The following is a 24,113-nucleotide window of genomic DNA, read 5'->3' on the forward strand; positions in this document are numbered from 1 at the left end:
GGAGGAATCACATGGCTTTAATGAAAAGGTCTCTCAGGAAGCAATGGTTGTGAGCTCACAAGGTACAGGAGGAAACCTACTCCTATTAATAAACATAGAGTCAAACTACACACCGACTTTGTGTCTCACTACCAATATGTTAGTGTAACTCTCAAACCTCATCAGAGACATTTCTTTGTGCAGAAGCTCAAGTAAAATGCAGAAAAAGGTGTCTACAGAGTGCTCGGTCAGGAATGGGACATCTGTATCCACAGGCCCTCTTCCCAAGGTTCAGGGACCATGTCAGAAGAGGGCACCTGAGAATTGTAAAAATTATATTATATTAATTATTATATTAATAACAATCTAAAATATTAATTTTTACAGTTTAAAGAATCAACCAAACCTAAGCATTAGTAGTAAAATGTTGCTTATTGTCTTAGGGTTTTCATTGCTGTGAAGAAACACCATGACCAAGACAACTCTTATAAAGGACAACATTTAATTGGGGCTGGCTTACAGGTTCTGAGGTTCTGCTCATTATCATCATGGTAGGAAGTATGGCAGGGTCCAAGAAGGCATGGCACTGGAGGAGCTGAGAGTTTTACTTCTTGTACTGCAGTCAACCAGGAGAAGACGACTGTGTCTCATATTGGGCAGAGCTTGAACACATATATTACCTCAAAGCCCTGCCTCCACAGTGACACGCCTTCTCCAACAAGACCAAATCTCCCAATAGTGCCACTCCCTGGGCCAAACATATTCAAAGCACCATACATACATTGAATAAATATTGCATATTTACTATATGCCAGTCCTTCCACTTCAAATGGATTGAGTCTCATAGAACCCTTAAAAAGTGAATAGTATTTATGTAGTAGAGGAAACTGTGTATCAAAGATGGTAAGAACTTACTTCAAAGAACCATAAGTCAGGAAGTCATATGACCAACATCAGGTCTGTCTGTGGCCAGCCTCATGCATATGCCTTGGATGCTACACAAACAACCACAGAGACAACAAGAGTAGAGAGAAAGGATTACACTTTCGAAGACAGATACACAGTGTGAACAACACAGTTTGGCTTTTCAAAGCTCTTCTAGAATTTCTGGAATGTAAATTCCATGCTTTTATGGTGTTTTAAATAAAAAGTAGTTCTTGAATGTTTGCTTCTCATAGTATTTCTCCTTGCCAAAAATTTCCTTTGCAAAGAACAAGATACAGAGAGTTGCTGTGTTGATTTAACTGTTATGAGCAGAGCAAAATTACCTCACTGCTATTAAAACCAAAACTGTTATCAAAAGATGTTCCTTCTTTCATAACAAGCAAGTCTGTAAGGATGTGAAGAATTCAGAAAACTCACATAGGAGAAACTACTTGAAAAGTGAGTCAGGGATCAAAATGTCTAATGGAAAGAAAAATTCAATGGAAGTGGTAAATGAATGACACGGAAAATCATTGAGGTGCTAACAGAACCATTTCAACCAGTATCCTATCCACCACACCTCATGATAAGTTAAACCTGTTGCTCATTAACCCTTTTCACCCTCCCATTCCTGCTTCTGAATCTGTGACCACTGACAGAACTCTGCATATCTTCTTATATCTTAAAGTCGTCTCACTTTAGTTTTTCAAAGGTTTATGGGCTACTTTTTATATTTTCTCTCTCTGGTGTACTTTAGTATCAGTTGCTAATTTTCATAGAAAATCCAACTACAGGGTTGGGGTCTATCTCAGTTAGGGTTTTACTGCTGTGAAAACACACCATGACCAAGGTAAGTCTTATAAGGACAATATTTTATTGGGACTGGCTTACAGGTTTAGAGATTCAGTCCATTACCATCAAGGTGGGAGCATAGCAGTGTCCAGGTGGGCGTGGTGCAGGAGGAGCTGAGAGTTCGACATCTTGTTCCGAGGTCAAACAGGAGAAGACCGGCTTCCAGGAAGCTAGAAACAGGGTCTAAAAGCCCACCCCCACAGCAATACACTTCCTCCAACAAGGCCACACCTCTTAATTGTGCTACTCCCTGGGCCAAGCATATTCAAACCAGCACAATGATGCAGCTCAGTGTTAAAGGTGTTTATTGTGCAAGCTGATGATCTGAGTTCAGTCTCTGGAACCAGGGGCTAAAGCTAGATGTCATGACACATCTGTAATCCCAGAACTCCTAAGGCAAGATGGGAAAGATGGGAGGCAGAAGAGGAAAATCACCTAGAACTCATCATCCACTTAGCCTGGAGTATGTCATAGGAAAGAACAAGGGAGACTCTGTCTCACCAGGGAAAGAACTGACTCACAGACTCCTGGAAGTCAGTCATTCTCTGGCATGCACAGAGACCACACACACAACATAACACACACACACACACACAGAGAGACAGACAGACAGGCAGACAGACAGGCAGACAGACAGACAGACAGACAGACAGACAGACAGACAGACAGACAGACAGATAGATAGATAGATAGATAGATAGATAGATAGATAGATAGATTTAAAGAAAATCCTACTGTGATGGTGTGTCATGCCTACTGGCATGGCATTTGGAAGATAAAGCCAGGAGGATCCAGAATTCCAGACCAGTCTGATCTACCTGGAAAGATCTCCTGATTCATAAAAAGAAGAAATAAAAAGCCTATTGAATTTATGAATGAACTCTTACATGAATGGATGCTTTTCACTGTTGAAGCAGCAACAATGGATCTTAGACAACCAGTGATTCCTTAGGGTCTTTAACAAAATCTGTGGTTCGCTTCCTTTGCATTCTGTACACTTTGGGGGGAGTTACATAGTAGTTTTGTTATCATAGTCCATAAAATGTTTTGGCCAAGTTTTTCAAGTCATAGGTTAGGTAGCTTGCTACTCAGTTGTCTTTTTACATTTACTTATTATTCTTAACTGTACTTTGGATAATTTGAATTTTTCTATCAGGACAGAAGTTAGGATTTTGAAAATGAGAATACAATCAGACATTTATGTCTTTCACTTTTTGTCATATAGGATACTTGAGACATAGATTAGGTCCAGTGTCAGAGACAGTAATTTCATTGTGTTTGTTATACATGCCACTGTTCAATATGGTGTTTGCTGTATTTGTTGATATGTCACTTATCAAAGAAAGGAAGTTCCCTTCAGTTTTTAGCTATATTTATTGTTAGCAATGGATGTTAGTTTAAATGCATTTAAATTAAGAATAAATGGAAATAATTATATAGTGATTGAAAATGGCTACATTTCTTTTTGTTTGTTTGTTTGCTTGCTTGCTTGTTTTTGTGTCTTGGTTTATTTGATTGTTTCCAAGACAGGGTTTCTCTGTATAGCCCTGGCTGTCCTGGAACTCACATTTCTGGAATTGAGGGCATTATAGCCTTACAGGCTCCTGTGATCACTGACAAAATTAATTTTGTTGTGGTTTAGGATTGAGATCTGTGTCTTGCTGGTTGTTACTCAGTAATTTTTCTCGTTCTTAAAGGTCTCAAGTCCGTGTGACTTCTTATAGTTCTCTCAATGTGGCTTCTTACAGCTCTACCTAAGACTCAACAACTTGGCAGCTTTCTTCTAAGACCAAGGAAAGAAGTTCTCCCTGTCTCCATTTATCTGTATCCTACTCTGCTCTTTAGCTCTGCTCTTCTCTACTCTACTCTACTTTATACTGCTCTATTCTATGGAATTAATATTTGCTCTATTTTACTATGGAAAGGCATGCCATGAAGGAGAAGCAGGTCCAGGAGTGGTAAAGCATCCCACAATACTGATACATATGGTTTGATTTCAACTTCTAAAAATTCCTCTGTATTTGTGATCACATTGTTTGTTTTTTAAAAGATTCTGAAATTTTCTTAGAAACACTTTTTTCTTAGTCTTATTTGTTTGCTTATTGAGTCAAATCTAATAGATGTCAGGAATCTTCTAGATTGCTTTTCTACACCATTATTCCTACTCAAGCCTTTACGTTTAGGGTTTATCTTAGTAATTTTTTTCCTGTTACTAACTTGAATATTTATGTTAATTTTATTTACCTCTCTCCTTCTAGTTTTCTATGAGACATATTTAACACACACACACACACACACATCTATTTTCTCCTGGCACCAGTGTGCTTCTCCATAAGTAATTTTTTTTCTTCAAAGAGTAGATCCAATGAGAGAAGGAAAACTTCAAAGTTACAGAAAAGAATGGAAAGGTAAAGTTTAGTGCCTGACTCTGTGGATACTAAAAGCCTGATAAAGGTGTATTTCACTTGTGACTTAAGGCAATTGTAAAGAGCTCTATTCTATTCTAGTCTATTCTATTCTATCCTATACACAGAAGATGAATGTGGTCATAATGGAATTAAAATGGATAGAGAAAGACAGACAGAAAAGCCATACTTTGGATACCCATCCTGCTCCAATGAAATGAAGCAATTGTTGGATACTAGACATGCAGGAAGCCTGTGAAACATAAAAGCAAAGAAAAGGATCTCCCCCACCTCAAGGTTTTTCTGGAAGAATAAAAGTCTGCCAATGCTGGGCTGTGGTGGTACATGCCTTTAATCCCAGCACCTGGGAGGTAGAGGCAGGTGGATTTCTGAGTTCCAGGCCAGCCTGGTCTACAAAGTGAGTTCCAGGACAGCCAGGGCTACACAGAGAAACCCTGTCTTGAAAAACCGAAAACAAAAAACAAAACAAAACAAAAAAACCAAAAACCAAAAAACAAAAGACTTTATCCTCAACAGATTTCTTTGGAACTCTGACCTCAAGAAAAGTAAGGTTTGTTTGAAGCTATTCTTTTGTGATAACTTGCTAGCAACAGCAGGAATCTAATATAATGGTAACAATCAGGACTACAGTTACCCCAGTGCATGCATGTGAACATAAGTGCCCGTTGAGAATTCTAAGTGTAAACTGAAGTTCCTAGAAAAAAAAAATTCATCTGTACATTGAAGATGTTATATGGTGAATTGGGTGACTAAAATTTTGTGATTGTGGTGAGTTGAAATGTTGATTTAGAGCAATGCTGGTTACCGATTTTCAACTTTACAAAATCTAAGAATCACCTAGAAACTGATGATTCTCTGGGCAGGTCTGGGGGGAATTCTTAGATTGGATTTATTGAGGTTGGAAGCCCCTTTGTAAATGTGGCTAGCACTATCCCAAGGGCTAAGATCCTGAACAGAATGAAAATGAGCTGAGCACTTGTTTTTCTGGTTTGAGGATGCAATGTCACCAGCCTCACACTCCTGCCTCCACGTCTTGAACCCATTATCAAACATCTACCTGTGAATGGGAAGAAACCCTACTTCCTTAAGTTGTTTTTGTCAAAACAATATTAAAAGTAACTAATATAGAAATCTTGTAGCAAAAGGTGGGTCATTGCTGGAATAAACCTGACCTTGGGATTCTTAGGTTCTTGAAACTGGCGAAGAATGTGGTACTATTTGGAACTTGGGGCAAGAAAAGACCTAGAACACCATAAACAGAGATCAATGTCCCACTCTGAAGGGAATTTGGAAAACAGTCATATAAATGTTATTTTTAATATAAAAACATATAGTAATTTAATATGGTGGATGTATTTCTTTCTCCTAGCTAGTTCCCAGTAATGACACAGAGAGACTGAGATTTATTTTCAAGCTTCACCTCAATACCTGGGCAGTTAAATGGTCTATCTTAACTCCTAAGCTCATCTGGCTATCTTCCAGCAAAGATCTTCATAATACTTGCACTTACGGCCTTCCATTCTCTAGCTAAACTCTAAATAGTTTTCTCCTTCCTTCTCGTAGCCAATCTGAATCTCCCCTCCTCTCTCCTTTTCTCTTCTGATCAGCATTGGGTGATCAGCATTTATTGACAAGGCAAAGAATAAATGGTAAGAATTATTTATACAAACTTGAGACAGGAGATTCTTTTTTTTAATTTACTTTTTAAATTAGGTATTTTCTTCGTTTACATTTCAAATGCTATCCCAAAAGTCCCCCATACCCTCTCCCCCCCTACTCCCCTACCCACCCACTCCCACTTCTTGGCCCTGGAGTTCCCCAGTACTGAGGCATATAAAGTTTGCAAGACCAAGGGGCCTTTCTTCCCAATGATGGCCGACTAGGCCATCTTCTGATACATATGCAGCTAGAGACACGAGCTCCGGGGGTACTGGTTAGTTCATATTGTTGTTTCACCTATAGGGTTACAGACCCCTTTAGCTCCTTGGGTACTTTCTCTAGCTCCTACATTGGGGCCCTGTGTTCCATCCAATAGCTGACTGTGAGCATCCACTTCTGTGTTTGCCAGGCAAATAGCTATATCAGGGTCCTTTCAGCAAAATCTTGCTGGTGTATGCAATGGTGTCAGCGTTTGGAGGCTGATTATGGGATAGATCCCCGGGTATGGCAGTCTCTAGATGAGACAGGAGATTCTTGACATAAGCATTATAATGTCATGTCTGGATTAGGTAAGATATGAAAGCAGAGAAATCAGTGTTTGAATAACACATGGATAACATTTACATAGTGCACAAAAACATTATGCCTATATAGGCATGCCAAAAGAAACATGGGCAGTGGAAGCCCAAATGATGAGATTTCAGAGGAAACAAGGATGCTTTTAAGAACTGGGTTCATGGCCATTCCTGTTATATTATGGCAAAGAAACTGCTTGTATGCCTCTCATATCCTAATAGCTTCAGTGAGGCTGAACTCAAAATTAAGGAAATAATTTGTTTGATGCTGTAACCTCCTTCAGCCTACACAGGCTGGTTTAGACCTTCCACCACTGAGGCAAAGCCACCTGCTGTGCTGCTTCTCATCCCTCTCCTTTGATGTGTCACTGCCTGCCCACTGCCTGAGGCCCAACCAGTTCTCCAAGATTTTCCAAAGTTAACACTGAACTGTGATTTTCGCGAGTTCCTGCTAAAAGGCAATTCTGACAACTTCACAAGAAACTTGGCATGACTGGGAATGAGCCTCCCCTCTCCTTTATAAAGCGTGTCCACCGCCATTAAAGTTGAGCCTTGATCAGAATCCTGTCTTGGTTCCATGTCTCTCTCTCTCTTCTGCCTAGATTCCTTTTCTTTCAGCTCCAAGATGCCTCCCAGGCTCGAACCCAGACATGAGAAAAACAAGTTGGCGCCTAACGTGGGACCTGAGAAAGACAGAGGGCACTGGAAGAAACACTGCCAGTTTTGAGCTCCATAGAAGAAGAAAAGAATTAAAGAAAATTTGTACCGGAGAAGCAACAGGCATAAGGTTGCTAGATGTGGTACGGTCTAAGCTTGAACAGCGCTAAACCCGCGCTAGATTTGCTTAGGTGCAGCAGTGATATCAGGATCTAGGAATGTAACAGGCTGATGGCCGCAGCTTCCAGAAGCTGCTTTTAGGTGAGAGTGATAAAAGAATTTAGATTTAATAATCAGGCAGATTGGTTGCAGTTGGAAACTGCATCAGGCGGGAGGAAAATGTCCCAGAAGCAGAGAGAAATTTTAGGTGGCAACTTGCTTTATTCTCTCTGGGCCCTACAGCAGAAGTTTTTTTACCCTCTTTGTGTTTTTGTCTAAGGTCTTGTCTAATGTCTGGCGCACCAGTCTGTCCACGTGTTCAATTCATGTGTGTTCATGTCTAGTCGTCTGAATGACTGAATGTTCTGTGTTTTATGTTAGAAAATAAAAGATGGTTAATATTTTCTCTGCTGGTATAGCAAAGCCGAGAGTGGCCACATGCTTTAGCCAGGATCAGGCACAGCAAGAGGGCCCCTGCTAGAAAAACTGTTTTTTAAAAAAAGCGAGTCTGCAGCCTCATGGTTTGGGACAAAATAGCTGATAAATTTTTTTTCCTAATAAAATTCTCTGCATTAGTGATTATTACATTTAGCTAATGACAAAGTGCTTTTTATTTTATAATTATAGCTAGAAAAATTAATATTCTCTGATTGGTCTAAGTGTAGCTGCTTCATTTGGTTTTTTACTGGTAATGTGCTCTGCGTGTCTTCACAATCAGCTCATAAGTTATTGGTTAGGACTAAATAATTGTTACATTGGTAACAGAAGGTTAGCCTTAAATTGGCAACTCAGGAGTTTTTCAAGCACATGGCATAAACAGGCCAAAAACTGGGCCTCCTAAGATACTTCTAGCTGAGATAATATTTAATGTGATTCTTATCCTAGAAAGTAAATTTAAAGATAAGATTTAAAGCTTGCACTGTCATGTATTCATAGGTATAAATTGGCAGCCAAACTTCGTAATATGATAGTAATGCTTCTAATATTGATTCTAAAGATGATAAATAGTTTTGAAATTGGGTTTTGCTTTCCCAAAGTTGTAGTTATGGTCTAATATTGCAAAGAAACGTAAAAGTTCTAAAATCTGTCCTCATGGCAGGAGGAACTAGCTCAGAGCAGCCTCAGTGAGGTTTGTGTGACTTTCTTTTGTCTTGCAAACGGTGCTTAAAGAAGAGCTTCTCTTTGCCTTCTTCCTTGCCTCTCTTTGCCTCCAGGGGAAATTCCTTTTAGATAAAAGAGCACCTTTGCAGATCTAGCCAGATGCTGTTTTAATAAAGTTCAAATTCAAAGTTTATAAAGGGTCAATCAGACTGTAGAATTTATAAAGGCATTGCAATCTGGTTTGCCTACTTTTTATATAGTTATTATAGATCTAAAAGCTTGTTTTTTCCTTCGCATCTTAATAATTGTAAAGGGTTTGCTTCTAGTGAGTTTGTAATAACTGGAAAATTTTGCCTCTAGGTGTGGCTAAATATAGGTCTACATCATGTAAGAAATTCTTATCATTTCTGCTGCTATACAAGAAGCCAAGAGTTTGAATCTTTCAGTGTATATTGTTTTGTAAGTGGAAAGTATTTTATTAGCTAATGTCTCTCAAGGGAAATTTACTTAAAACCTTAGCTGTCATCAAGCTGACCCTAAGCAGAGCCGCTTTATCCTTACTATAAACATTTATCTGGTTCCTGTTAATCCTTTTGAAGTCATTCCTTTGTTTTATGTCAGATAACTTCTAGGTACTTTGCCTGCTGTGACTTCCGACCCCCTTTATTTTCTGTATTCTTTGGCTCCCAGCCAGAGGGCTACTGACAGCTATGGGGCAGGGCCTTTGGGCATGCAGCTTTCCCTCAACGTGGTGATGCAGGAGGCCGCCAGATAGCGGGCAGCTTTATAGCGAACTCAGGGGAGGTCCTTGCTTGCTATTGCCCCATGAGCCTCCTCCTGTCCCCGCTAGGGTAGCTGTATTTTTCCCGCTAAGACTCGGGGTGCTCCGCCATCCTCGCTTGGGTTTCCTAGCCTGAGAGGAAGGCTGAGGTGGTGGCAGTGGCCGCGGAAGGCAGTGCCAAGAAAGGCACACACTGCCTCTGCTTCAGAGATGTGGGGCTCAGCAGCAGGTCGAAAACAAGAGTCATTTTCAGAGTGGCTCCGCATGCTATGGTGGTGAGCAGCCGAGGTTCAGCTAGGGCGGGGCCGAGAAGGAAGATGGCAAACAGCCCCCCCGCCCCCCAGGTGCCCAGTGGGTGTAGGGCCCGAGACTGCCACAAGACAGGTGGGCGGGGATGAGGTGGCGCTCACCTCAAAGAACAGTTTCAACATCCTATTAAAACTACTGTGGTGCTAATAAAGAATTGTAAGATATAGTTGGGTATTTTAGAAAACCTATAACAAAAATTGTCTTAAGAACTTAACAAAGTGTCTGTTCCTTGTTCCAAACAGCAATTGGTTATTACAGAATATTAATAATTGATCTATTGCATACCATCATTTTAAATAAAATTGATAATCAATATCCCAAAGATAAGCTAAAAAATTGTTTTTATTCATGCTTCTGTATCTTCTATAAATTTATGCATGCATGCATCCCAATTACTGTGTTTAAAAACAACTCCTCTATGGGAAATAAGTAGATGTGAATTAGATCACACGCTTATTCTTTTGAGCTTCCCCTTGCTTCAGCACAGATAATTAAGTTGTGTGCTGTGGGTGTTGTTTTAAAATACTGAACAATCAAACCTTAATTTGTATATTAATAGTCAATATTATATCTCAGGGCTCACAATTGCTTAAGATTGTTGGTTCCTCGGATGCTATTAATTCTCAAATTTGCGATTGCTTATGCATATACAACTCATAAGAAAAAATGCTATCCTTTTAAGAAGACTGTTTTTGAACATTTAATAAATTGTTCTGGATTGCCTAGACATCTTAGAGCAATGCCATGCTGGATTTATATCTCAGGCAGTCTATAGGTCCTACATATAAGATAAATTAGATATATGATCTCATTCTTTATATATTCAAAACAGTTATGGTTTAAGATATTTTAATATTCTTAGAAATTGTGCATATCAAATTATAAAAAATTCTTTGCTATTAGTGTCCTCAGTTACTACTTGTTACCACATAATAGTGTTAATTCTTGAGGACCTATACTTAATAAATTACTGCAAATGAATGCTCTTATTTCTGATTAATAAATAAATAAATTATACACATGTGACTATTAATAACTTTTCAAGCCCTCTAGTTACAATCACTCTTTAAGAGAAACAATTGAAAGTGCTATTAGTCACTGCCCATGTTACATTAAAACTGACTATAACAGTCAAGTATTTGGGATATTTTGTCAACGTATTATTAATTCTCAAGGACAAGGTATTGTAGAACTTTAAAACTTTAGCTTCTTAAAAGACAAAGAAGGGGGAAATTATATTCCCATGCATATTATTTAAATCATACTTTTATTTTAGAATTTTGAAATTTGGATATCAAAGATTTTAATAAATGCCTTATAGTATCTTAAAAGGATCTACTTATTGGCATATGGTTTGATCCTGAACAGCTACCTTATTAGGAAAGGGAAAAGCATAGGTTCTCTCCACAGAATGCTGCAGAAACATGATGGCTAATTCGTGTGACAGGCTGACAGGTAAGTTCACTCTGTGCCCTGACTTTAGTGACAAGGAAGCTAAATTGGGTACATGTTTTTGACCCATCCTTGCTTGCCATTTTTCCAGTTTGGACAGGTGAAGCTGCCATGCTTCAAGCTTTTTAACTTTATGGTAAAAAGAACATCAGAGACTGTGTATTCTGACTTAGAAAGATTAGTCATATAACAGAGTTATAATGATTCTTCTCTTTTCTTCAATGTGAACAGTTATTCTAACTCAAACTTAGACTAGTCTAGTAATAATTCTGTTATTAGAGATTCCTATTGAAGATAGCTAAAATTCTTAATTACCTAGCAAGTTAATTTGGAGCTCAGCCTCCACTTCCAGAGAATCTCTGGCCTTTCTGCAATTCTCAAGGCCAGCTCCCCAACACTGGGAGCTCAAAGCCTGAGCTTGATTGTTGCTAATTTGCAACTGAATGGAGTACCTGGACTTATTCAAAGCAGCTTTTATACTGTTGCTTTTCACTGTCCCACCTTTGTTTCTCAAGCAGGTCAGTCAACACCGTTCAGCCTGACAGCAGCAGGAGTAAAACCTTGCCTCCAACAGTGCAGGTGACAGTTATTATTCTTCATCTAGAAGCGTTCTAAGTACATATTGTGGCTTTGGTCTGAATTGGGAGTATGGTGTGCTATGAGGGCCTAACAGTCAATGACGGGCACCCAGATCTCAGAATCATAACAATCTAAGACAGGGGAACATGCCAAGAGGCCGTGGCTGTTAATTATACACCACAGAGCCATGTTTTGTGTAAAATAAACACAAACAAGCTGCACGTACACTCCTATGAAAGATAAGGATGATTTGAGAAGATCTAAGATTTCCTAAGACAGGTGGGGTCACCAGCCACCATAACTCCCAGGCAGGACTATAGAGCATAAATAAAATTTATGCCTCACTCCAGTTTTGTTTAATATTATTTAAAGGGGAGAAAATGTAACCTCCTTCAGCCTACACAGGCTGATTTAGACCATCTGCCACTGAGGCGGAGCCACCCGCTGTGCTGCTTCTCATCCCTCTCCTTTGATGTGTCACTGCCTGCCCACTGCCTGAGGCCCAACCAGTTCTCCAAGATTTTCCAAAGTTAACACTGAACTGTGATTTTCGCGAGTTCCTGCTAAAAGGCAATTCTGACAACTTCACAAGAAATTTGGTGTGACTGGGAATGGGCCTCCCCTCTCCTTTCTAAAGTGTGTCTGCCGCCATTAAAGTTGAACCTTGATCAGAGTCCTGTCTTGGTTCCATATCTCTCTCGCTTCTGCCTAGATTCCTTTTCTTTCAGCTTCAAGATGTCTCCCAGGCTTGAATCCAGACATGAGAGCTGCAGGCCGGTAAATTTCAAAACAGAGTAGCATTCTGTCATGCATTCTGTTTACTGTTCTGACCAGGTTTATTGTGATATAGAGCAAGAAAAAGAACAAAACTATATTTCTAACTATGATTTTGATGCAGAACAGAATGAGTCTAATGTTGCAAACAATGTTTGGAGAGATAAGAGTGTGTATGGCTCTTGCAGAGTTTGGATCCCAGCACATTGAGTGGCTTAAAACTGCTTGTACCTTCTTCTCCAGTGGACAAGACACCATCTTTTGGCCTTTGCAGGCACCTGCATTCACACATACTTAGCCCCACAAAGACATATACACAACTAATTTAAAAATATATTTTTTAAATTGCAGTAATCTGAGAGTATATATATGTATGTATAAAATCATTAAACAGAAACAGTTACATTGTAGAAATTCTACACTGGAGCAATAGAAAAGATGCCCGGAGGGCAAGGTCCCCATCAAAGGCCCCGTCTTCTCAAAATACAAATTCCTTTGAAAGGTGAGAGACTGAGCTAATGCTAATGAAAGTATTTCCTACTGAAAACCATTGGTTTTCCTAGGATTAACATGTGGAGGGTCATACAACTGTGATCCAAGGGGACAGGCTAAAGGTAGACTTGGCAGTATCATTTATGTACTGCTTTTCATGGGAAGAAGAATGTGAAATCGATAGTTATTTTGGCCCTCACCACACCGAGGTTTCACACAGCCTCAGAGGCCAAGCAGTATGTGACAGGGGTAGAGCCTTTATAAAGAAGTCCCATGAGGCCAATGCAGGAAGTTGTGAAGGTAGAGTCTATGCTACAATGGAGCATCCAAAATGCTAAAGATGCCAGTACTGTGTGAGTGTGCCTCAGGTAGAGGGGTGGTGCTACCTGAGCCCTTTAGAGCATAGATGATTCCATCACAGGCCCCAGATGCCAAACATGGAGCTGCAGGATTTGGTGCTTGCCCTGTTCGAGTTTCAGCCTTGCTTTGGTGCACTCCTTCCTTGCTCCCATCACTCCCATTTGTAATGGAGCTGCTTATTCTGTGACACATATAGTGAGAGTGTGTAACTGGTGTTTTGATGTTCTAGGGGCTCATAGTTAAAAGACTACTTGAGTTTCAGAAGAGACCCTGCATTTGTATAATTTGAGGGATTGTTAAAGACTTTGGGGGCTTTTGAAATTGGACTACATACATTGTATGAGATAGCCATGAGCCTATGAGGACAATAGATAGACTGTTGTGACTTAAAAGTGGCGTGTTATGATGTCAAATTGATCATGAGTAGACGTGGGATGGCTCTTGGCTGTCAACTTGAGAGAATTTACAATCACCAAAGAGACAAGCCTCTGGGCTCCCTATCTTGATAGGGTTTCTTGCAATGGGAAATGTGAGTGACATTATTTCATGGGTTTGGAGCGTGACAAGACGAGCACCAGGGTTTTTTTTTTTTTTTTTTTTTTTTTTTTTTTTTTTTTTTCTGTTTCCTGAATGCAGAGGCAAAGTGACTAGGTGTCTCACTTTTGCTACCATGCTTTCTCTGCCTTGATAGTCTGTATAGCCTTGGACTGTAAACCAAAACAAATAGCCCTTTTAGCAGCTGCTATTATTAGGTAACCTTGCCACAATAAGTATATTTGGTAAGCCCATTAATTTATGGCTCTTTTGTTCTGGCTTATGAAAAGTTTACATACCCACTCCCACACTAGATCATATCATTTAGGACAACCTGAATCTATATTCTCAAGCTATGGTCATTCATATTTGGCTCATAATATATTTCTTTTGAGCAGAGATCTGTGTTTCTTTTCACTGTGATTTATAAGGTTCACAGTTCCTTAGTTTGAACACTAGATCTACAAAAAGACTAATGCCTTTTGTCTTGAAGTCTGGGTGCCTCTGATTCCAGTTGCAAGTTTCACAAACAAGTAACTCCATGTCACTATAAAACTAGCCAAACCTACAACCTCAGAAATAATGTGAATTGGGCTCTTACAAATCCATTGACTCCTGTACTGTAGTGCAGATTTTAGAGAGATTCTCCCTCAACATCAATATCCCACAAAGATATTTCTGAGACCCACGAACATCTGCAACTTGCTCACTATAACGCCTTTAGCGTATGTCTTGAACTTGAGTCACCTACTTCCTGAGTGTAAGTTCTAAAATGCCTTGTAGGACACTGAAGTGTGTTCTGTACAGGGAGGAGTGTGTAATGGTGAGTAGAGGCAGAGAGGAGAACTGAGGAGGGTAAGTATTGTGTGCCTGACACTTCTTCGGAAGACGTGAATAAATGTCTACTAACTGGAGCTAGGGAACCAATGAATGGATAAAGTATATAATTCCACCAGAGTCCAACTTGGGAAGCCAGTGAATTTTGGGGGGAGGGTTACTCACTGGAATACATTAGAGGAACGGGATGACTAGTAAGGAGCCATTTCACTAACCAGCCTGCTGCGATCTGGGTAACAGCTCACTGAGACAGCAATTCTGGAGCTCTTTGTCTGACGGGCAGGCAGCTCCTCACCTCTAATCCTCCTCTCCCTAGCACTATTCAGTGGCCTTCTTTAACATGTAGCCTTCAGCTTTCCCAGATTTGTAAGCTCTGTTGACTTCCTGAGTCTCATAAGCATCCCTCCTGCTTTAGGAGGGAAGGTTCAACCAGGAGGAAATTGCTACACAATGGTGAGGGAAGCTTGCAGGTTCTACCTGATGGTGACTATTACTGCTGCGAGTGCGAGGCAAAGGCAGATGGCATTCTAGACCCTTGTTATAATGCCTATTGATGTTCCAGCCTTCCCAGGTTCAACAACACCATCACATGGAAAGAGCATGCTAGTCAATGATTGAAACTGATCTTGGCATAAACACCCACTTTGTCCTGGCACCATTTGGGCATACAGCACGAAACAAAACAAAGGAAAATGTCTCTTCTCAAAAACTAGCATTTTACTGTTTTGGTGATATTTGGAGTTCATCACTATCATTCATTATCAGCTATCAACCTTACTTCAGTTTGGCTGAGAGAAAAGCAGACTTCTGACTTCCCTTGAGGGTCTGCCTTCAATCCTCAGGCAGAAGCCAGAAAGAAAATCTTAAGTTCAGACCTTCTGCTACATTGTATGTCTTGACAAGAAGAGCTGAAATTATGGATTTATGGTCCAGGATTTTGTTTCCATTCTGATTACCAAAGTAAGATAGCCAAAGGTGGGTTCTGCTGGAGCCTCTCTGCCTTGTTTTGGTCTTTAAGGGTCTGAGTAACCCCAGGCCAAGGCTAGATAAAACAATAGGCTCACCTGCCACTGTCTCTTCCAGTGTCAAATCCAAGCTTTCCTGCGTGTAGAAATTCACAGATCTTTAATTTTGTACTATCTGCTGTCCTGGACTCACTCGAAACTCTTGTGTAAGGTTACTTTCATGTAGCCCTAAGTTTGGTGGAATCACATGAAAATTTAAAATACTTTAGCAGGCAGTGAGTGGAATTGCTACTATAATTCTTAAAGCACAGAACAGACTTAATGAGGCCAAGGAACATTTCTTGATGTCCAGAGAAATTGGTTTTAAAAAAAAGGCACCCAGTTATGAACTTGTTTAAAAAGCTCTCAGATGGAAATCTTGGAGCAGACTGCCACCTTCAGGATAACTAACAAATTAACTCACTGAACACGGTTTTAGCTTCTACATAACCCATCTCCAGAGACAGGTTTCATAAGCAACAGTGAGAACTTTACCCCTCTAGTGTTTTCTCTATTATGAAACAGTTTAATTAGTAATAGTCCTTAAAAAAATGAAAACCCCTCCCCCTAATTTTTTTCTTTAAGTTGGTTAGACACAACTAATCTATTCACCTAACCAACCAGGCTAAAATCTTTAATAGATTTCACAACCACAGTCTGGGAAAAATATTAATTCGAAAACTTATTTTCTTGCTGGTGGGCTTTAAAAACTATGGGCCAATCACATTGAATACTTTCGGAAACGTAAAAGAAGGAAGAGACAAAGGGTGGGTGGAAGAGAAGGGGAAAGGAAGATAGAATGTGTACCGTAGATTTTTTTTTTCTTTTTCCAAATACAGCGTTAAGTTACACCAGGGTTTGCCAAGATTACAGAGACTCGAGAGGCAGTAGAGCTGAGAAATGGGGCTGAGAAGAGCACGGTGATTCAGCGCTAATGGAGGAGTATGTCAAGTTAGTACTACTTATGAGAGAAGGGGAAGGAAAGCCTAAAACTCATAGCACTAGGGACAAAGTGGCAGGAAAATGGTATGTCAAGATAGTGAAAGAGTTAAAACAAACAAACAAAACCAACACAAAATTGGCTCAGAAAGCTCCAGGCAAGGGACAGGAAAATAAGGGCTGTTAGAATGGAATTGCGGCTGAGAACAAATATTCTCAATTTCTCAAAAGCATGGGCAGGTAAATTCAGAACCTTGACCCTGCGCTCTGCCCTCTGAAGAGGTTGGAAGATCTCCGCTCCACACTGGCTACTCGGGATTTTGCAACCGTGGGATCACAGCAGCTCATCCTTAAAGACTCCGGAGTCGCCGGCCGGCGTCCCTGACAACGCCCAGATGTCTGCGCATGCGCCTGTGCGGAAGGGTGGGCGGGGCGGAGTCCAGGGTGCGTCCTCCCGGCCACCAGGGGGCGACGAGCGCGTCCTCGGCGTTTTACCGGTGCCTGGCCCCTGGTGTGCGCATGCTCCGTGCGTACAGAGGTCACCGGTGCCGGTGGCTTCTACACGTGCGTAGTGAACTAAGGGCATCATGATTTAGAGATGGGGGCTCGCGTGACCCGCGCCTTAAGGAACTTCAACGTGGAGAAGCGAGCGGAGCGAGAGATCAGCAAGAGGAAGCCCTCCATGGCACCCAAGCACCCTTCTACCCGCGACCTCCTGCAGGAGCACCGGAGTCGTGAGTGCAGTCCCTCCCAGGCCTCCGGTGACATTGAGGTCGTCCCCGCGCGGGCCCCGGGTGGTGGCGGCTGGAAGGAATCCCGGAGCCCAAGGCAGCCCGCGCTCTCTCCCGGCGTCTGCGCAGGCTGCACGCAGACTCTCGTCCAAGTGTTTGCCCCAAGATGTCCAGATGATTTTTTTTTTTAATATTGTACATGTTTACGAGTTTAGAGATTTTTTTCCTTAAAAAAAAAAAAAAAAGATACTATGGCTTATTTTCTTTCCTTAGAGTATCCAGAAATCGAAGAAGTTGTTTCTAAAAAAGATAACAAGCTGCTGTCATTGCTAAGAGATGTATATGTCGATTCCAAAGATCCGGTGCCTGCCTTGCCGGTAATGTATACGTTAATTAAGTTGGCAGTTTATTTTGGAGGTCTGAGAAAGTGATCAAGAAAAAGAGGGCAACGAGTGAAAGTGCAAAGTGTGTGTGTGTGTGTGTGTGTGTGTGTGTGTGTGTGTGTAGAGGGGAGCAGTCAGTGTAGAGCACAGACAGCTAGACACAGGCAGGCCTGGACCCCCTTCGATACTTAGGGTATACTTAGGGTATACTTAGGGTATACTTAGGGTATACCGAAAGACCTGTGAAGGGATTGATTGGATGGACCTGTGTGAATTGTTTATTGCAGAAGTTGTAGGGTTGGGTTACGGCATTTTTTAGTGGTTTTCTGAGTGACCAGTATGACTTTGAGAGCTATTTCATATTCTGTAAATTAAGATGCTCTTAATGACAACCTCAGTGTTTGGGGGTTTGGAGTGGGGGCACGTTCATAGTTTTGAGGATGTGTCCCAACAGGATATGTAATATTATATGTAAGTTAATATAGCATGCTGGAATGATGGGTATGTCTCCTGTGTCAGGTGTAAGTGTTGTGTGTAGTGATTAAAACAGTAATTACTCTCTGAGGCCCATGGTACGTTGCGGACCACAGACCATTCCGTGGATGAGCAGCTGTACAACTATAATGTAATTACGGGCTGGGGAAGATGAAAGGCTGCTTCTGAGGAAGTGACATTTAACCCTGGGCCTGGAGTGCAAATTGAAGTTGCAGCCTGGAAGGCAAAGAATTAGATTAAATGAAGAGGAAGTACCAGCCACAGCCCTCAAAGTTTTTTTTGTTTTTTGTTTTCATTACAAAACTTTTTTGTATTATCTAATACTGAGCAAAAGACTGCAATTACAGCTACTTCTATAATATTCATAATTTAATAGTGACAGTAGGATTTAGTTAGTACCAGATTTTCACACAATAAAGATACATTGATTGTTGGCCATAGTGTATTATTTTTAAGCTCAGCAATACTTGGAAGGAGGGTTTCCCATTTATGCTAAGTATGAGGTGCATGTGAGTGTGTGTGTGTGTGTGTGTGTGTGTGTGTGTGTGATTTTTGTGTAAAGATACTTATTTGATATTATACTTGGTATTTAGTCTGTTGAAGTGACCAGTTTAACCTCTTCAAATAGGTGCCAGTCACCTAACTATAATTTATTTACTAATTTTCTGACTTCTGTTTATAGACTTATTGGTTGTTTGGTTTTTGTTTCATCTTTTTCTTTTTCTTTTTCTTTTTCTTTTTCTTTTTCTTTTTCTTTTTTTTTTTTTTCCAAGATAGGGTTTCTCTGTGTAGCTCTGGCTGTCCTGGAACTCACTCTGTAGACCAGGTGTTTTTTGTTTCTTACCACTAGACCCATACTATCTCAATAAAGTGGTATGACACATCCTGGTGACTGTTATAACCTAAAAAAGCTTCATATCTTCTCAAATCACTTCCTTCTAAATGAACTTGGGAATCAGATTTTTAGTGTCTTTAGTAAGCCTTGTTTAGATTTGATGATAATTAGATTGTATTCACAGTTTAACTAAAGAGAGGTAAAGATCTTCTAATTTTTTTAGAAGGTCTTTGAGGAAGGAAGAAAGATGTTATTATTAAGTAGAAATTTTCTTCCCCTCATTTTAATGCACAGGAAAATAATTGATTTTTATTTTCTAGCTATTGACATAACTAGTTAACATATCTGCTAGGAAGTAGTTTTTCAGTTTTTTTGTTTTCTTAATATTTTATATTTATGTGGAATTTGTAAATTTTTTCTGCCTTTCCACTAAATGAAAAGAGGATGTTAAATTTTATTCATCTTGATGTCAAGTGGAAAAGCCAGATCTGTATGTATGGAGGGAAAGGCAGATGTACCTGGGTTTGGAAGATGAGAGACACTTTGAGATTTAGGAAGTGGAAGAGGAAAAGAGTGAGTGCCTGAGACTCAAGTGGGAACAAGAAGGTGGAGTGAGTGAGTGTGGGAGACTGCTTAGGTACGGTATGCAACAAGGGGAGACTGAAGGGGACTTGGGGTAATGGCTGCATCATGAAGAACATGCCAAGAAACTTTAGATTTATCAGAAGGGCTTTGGGGAGTCATTGAAAAAAAGGCGGGGGGCGGGGAGAGAAATACCTTGATATTGGCCTAGAAGTAGTATAGGCAGGAATAGCTGGAAATGAAGAGAAAGGGAATCCTTGGCACGGCTTAGGTAGTAAGCACAGAGACTGAGGTTAAGCTCAGGTGGGTACTCACGAGATCCACCTGCCTGTGGATGCTTATGCACAGACCGAGTCTCAAAATCTGTACGTAAGTGAATGTGTGTGCACCCTTGCACGTGCGTGCATGTGTGCATGCATGGGCTACCTTTTGCTGTGATAACACTGACCAGAAGCGTCTTACACATCTAGGTAATAGTTTATCAGTGAGGGAAGGCTGGAAGACAGTTCTCAAGTAAGCTGTTAACAGCGCCGTTAGAGTGCTGCTCATTCGAAACAGGTGTAATGCGTATCTAATCAGTTCTCATTCTTCTCATATACAAGTTGAGGTTTCTTTAACTTAGCTTCTTAGGACCTGATCTCATTTTGGAATATATGTATGTATATTATGAAGCATCTTTGTGGGAGGATCCAAATTTAATTATGAAGTTTGCTTTTATTTCATATACAACTCAAGCTTGAAGGCAGGTTGATGAGTCATTCTTAGTGTACCTACATTTTGACTGCTGATCATCACAGGAAGTTAGATGTGGCACTTTCTACTTGGGACATGATGGTGGAGTTCAGAAGTTTTGGATTTTAGAGCACTTTGGGTCTCACATTTTTGGGTCAGTAATGCTCAGTGGCTATAATTTCATGGTGTGCATGCAGTTGCAATTTTATAGAGGCTTTCTAGCGAGCTATAGTTAGGAAAAGAGTGGTACAGTGCAAAATCAAAGTTTGAGGAGGTATATATGTGTTTATTTGAAAAGAAATGGTTTAGACTTAAGAGTTGTGGAAGATGTAAATATTTTATCCTAAACCCTTTTCTTTGGTACTAGGTAAAAGTTGAACCACGACAAGAACCAAAGGAATTCAGACTGCCGATAGGAAATCACTTTGATAAGAATATCACGGACATTCCCAAAGGCAAGATTACTGTTGTAGAGGCATTGACCCTTCTCAATAACCATAAACTCTCTCCAGAAACATGGACTGCTGAGAAAATCGCTCAAGAGTACTATTTAGAACTGAAGGATGTAAATTCCCTTCTCAAATATTTTGTTACTTTTGAAGTCAAAATCTTACCTCCAGAAGACAGGAAAGCAATACAATCAAAATGAAGAAAATCACGAAACAACTTCCCCTGTATGTGTTCCCAAGCTCCGCGCCCTTGTTTTGCGTGTATTAAATTATACAAGTTCCTGTGAGTTGAGGGCCATAACGTTTGAAAGCTCTTTGACCTCCTCAGGATTGTTCATATAATTTTTTAAAAATTTATGTATGTGTAGTTCCTGGGTATATGTTAGCTGTATTGATCATGTGGCCCAAATGAGTCAATATTAAATTCCACTTTCTAGTTTAAGTTGGTTTGTTCTTTGTAGTAGACACTGAAAGCAAGAGTCCTCCTGACTCCTATAAGACTGGCATTGTGTTAGGGACAGATAATCAGCAGGGAAACACAGTGACTATATTTCCCAAGTGAAGAAAGAGAGAAAACTGAGTGAAAAGAAAGAAAAATACATATTACTACTCTAGAGATGAAAAATCCATGAGGATCTTTTTAATGTTTTAAATTTGTTTTAAATATTAAATAATTTTATAGAAGAATTAGTGGTATCTGACATGCTGGCTGTCTCTCTTTTGACAAATAGAAATAGGTAACTTGAAAAGGTTTCTAAGAGCGAGGCAATACTTAAAGATTATTTGAACAAATAGCTTCTTTAATTTAGAAGTGAGAGAAGTATGAAAGAACAGCTAAAAATAAGAGAATCCAATTTGATAACCAAACATTCATACCTGTTTTTATTTTAGGAGGAAAAATAACCAGTAGAAGTATAGAATAAATCCCTGAAGGGACCTAGAAAGTTACCAATTCATTCACTTAAGCTCTGGAATGTTACATTCCAGTAATAGAATCTCAGATAAGGTGAGATGAGTTTGGCTCATTCTGGCATGTTATACTTGTGGGTTCTTGCCCATATTGTTTGACCTCTCTGAAATTGAATTTCTATAAAAGTATACCTGCCTTATATAAATTCCAGGACAACAATGAAGATAAATGACAAAAGACCAGGCAAATACAAAGTCTTGTAGTTAAAATGGGTGTCTACAAAACACACAACAGAGTTACCTGTAGTTTATGATGCAAGGAAGCCAGAATTTAGGTTCTCGAAATCCTAGTAGTATTTTTACTTATTCTGTAAAATGAAATACATTTCAAAAGGACAGAATGGAGTTGGGGTAACTGGGCTCGTCCATATTCTTTCACGGGAACAGACAGACATACTTGCCTCGAGATTCCACGGGAAAAGATGTGGAAGATGAGAAGAATCCAGCGATGATGGAGGGAGGCAGATGGAACAGCAAAGATGGGAGGTGACTGGAGAGTTTGTCAGCTTCTTCATATCTAGTTCCAGTGAAGAAACTATCCCTACTTATATGTGATTCAATACAGAAGTTTAAGGGAACCTACTAATTCCAATCATTGCTGATTATGGTGGAAAGTGCCGTCAAAACCATCCTCCATTAATTCAAAATGAATATGTGAATCAGCAGTACTGACTCAGGTTTCCTGGGTGGCTAGCAGATGTAAATATGGTTTCTTAACTGGTATCACACAATAAAATCCTTCCATTTTGCACATTAGCCCACTTTTCTGGTTTTTTCTTTCATGTAGAACACCAATTGTAACGTCACACAAGGTGCATGAAATTTACATTTGGAAAAGCGGAGTTTAGATGTCGGTTCCTTAACTAGCTGTGTCTGACTTGTCTACAACTAAAGTGCAGTTTATATACTGGACACTAACCTAGGTGCCTTACATGTCTTAGCTTTGTTAGCATTGTGGTAACAAGCGTGAAGTTAAGAATGCTTTCCTGGGAAAGTTGCAGCCCGGGAAACTTCAGTAACTACAAAGATTAGTGGATACTGAAGAGTAAATAGAATATTTTGTACTGACTACTACACTGGATTGCCTGTATGGGAGTTGTAAGAATTATGTGAATTGATACACGGGTTACCTGAGCACAAAGGGCCAAAACTTCTCAAATGTCTGCTTCTGTAAGTCCTTTGTAGAGCTCTGGGCTAATAGATGACTAAACGCTCTCTGCTATGAGAGACTGGATAGCAAGATTAAAATCCCTGAATAAATGGATTCTAGATCAAAGATGCTCTAAAACTGACCAGTGACTGGTATTGGGGTCTCACATTTATTTTGAAAAGTGAGGAATGGGAAACTGAATTTGAAGGAATGGAATTGAATAAGGAGGAGAGGAGAAAAAAACTAGATTTGGCTTTTGTAAAAATGAGAGCTGAGAGAGCTGTTCATGAAGAAGCCTGCAGCAGAAGAGTGGGTGGTTTGGGTAAAGTTCTACTCTAAAGAGATAGGCTATCCAAACTTAGGCATACCAGCAAAACCAACCACTTAGTGTCAAGACACACATAGATACACTCAGGTAAGCTCACCCAACCACAAAGACTGTCTCAAAGCCATTTGATATAACATCTTAGCTTTACCTTTTACTTTTGGAGTGGGTTGGTGTTTGAGGTAATATCTTACTGTGTAGGCCAAGCTGTCCTCAAACTCTTTAACCCAGCTGCAGCACCCCTCCCCCCCCATCCCCCAGTGCTGTCCTTAGCTCCAGTATGTTATCATTTAGTGCCTCATCACTCTGAAAGAGCTGTGTGTTTGCTCAGGAATGAACATCCTTCTTTCCATATTTACTCAGTGCACTTAAACACTCATGATCTTTGATCTGAATCTCTATATGATAAATAGCTATTTAATACAGAGCTTTTTAGTGATTAATTCCAGAGACCCTGTCTCCCCCAATGGTTAGTTACTGGGTAGTGTTAACAATAAAGCTAGTCATGGGTTCAGCCTGATCATCTTCATTCACAGTTGCCATAACTGCCCAGAATAACACTGCTTTTCATTGCAATGATTGGCTTTTATTGGTAGAATTGGAATGTGTCTGTCTGATATAAGCTTGAGATAACCCAGGTACATTCTGGTTTGGATGAAGTCATTTTTGCTCTGACTACTTTATAAACTACTGTCATTCTAACTTATGGGAATTCACCAACTCCTGATGTCATCCAGGACTGCTTTTGTCAATCAGTCCCCAATAAACTGCACTGCAATCCTAGATCTGCCTGCCTACTTCTTAAACAAAAAGTGTGTGTGTGTGTGTGTGTGTGGACACATGCTAGAGCCTGTATGTGGAGGTAAGAGGACAAAAGGTGAGTTGATTCTCTCCTTCCACCATGTAGTCCCAGGTACTGAACTCATGTCAGGTATGGTGCCAGTGCAGAACCAGCAGAGCCATCTTCCTCATCCTGGGTTTTGTTTCTTGTTACATAATGCTATGGCACCTCATCCACCAAGACAGTTGTTACAAAACAGTCATTGAAGCAGTCGACAGCAAATGAGTA

The 24,113-nt window shown here is 40.1% G+C and overlaps 1 protein-coding gene and 1 long non-coding RNA gene across 2 annotated transcripts; one reads left to right on the top strand and one right to left on the bottom strand.

The window, feature by feature from the left end:
• Gm46848 lies at window positions 1-16,947 on the bottom strand. Its single transcript, XR_001784261.2, has 3 exons — window positions 15,515-16,947; window positions 895-974; window positions 1-296 (listed from the first exon to the last, which is right to left on the bottom strand). It is a non-coding gene; the product is annotated as a predicted gene, 46848 (long non-coding RNA).
• On the top strand, window positions 16,908-23,826 carry Ndufaf4 (NADH:ubiquinone oxidoreductase complex assembly factor 4). Its single transcript, NM_026742.4, has 3 exons — window positions 16,908-17,127; window positions 17,398-17,501; window positions 20,519-23,826. Exons 1-3 carry the CDS (start codon window positions 16,992-16,994, stop codon window positions 20,798-20,800), a joined length of 522 nt encoding a protein of 173 aa, NP_081018.1. The 5' UTR covers window positions 16,908-16,991; the 3' UTR covers window positions 20,801-23,826.
• Window positions 23,827-24,113: the final 287 nt, after the last annotated feature.

This window comes from Mus musculus, chromosome 4 (assembly GCF_000001635.26).
Source record: "Mus musculus strain C57BL/6J chromosome 4, GRCm38.p6 C57BL/6J".
NCBI lineage: Eukaryota > Metazoa > Chordata > Mammalia > Rodentia > Muridae > Mus > Mus musculus.

What these genes read in the sequence shown, in the direction of transcription:
- Ndufaf4 (NM_026742.4), top strand. Translation starts at nt 16,992, where the DNA reads ATGGGGGCTCGCGTGACCCGCGCCTTAAGGAACTTCAACGTGGAGAAG. An exon ending in CCTGCAGGAGCACCGGAGTC is followed by an intron (nt 17,128 to 17,397) that starts GTGAGTGCAGTC and finishes TTCTTTCCTTAG; the next exon opens with AGTATCCAGAAATCGAAGAA. An exon ending in ATCCGGTGCCTGCCTTGCCG is followed by an intron (nt 17,502 to 20,518) that starts GTAATGTATACG and finishes CTTTGGTACTAG; the next exon opens with GTAAAAGTTGAACCACGACA.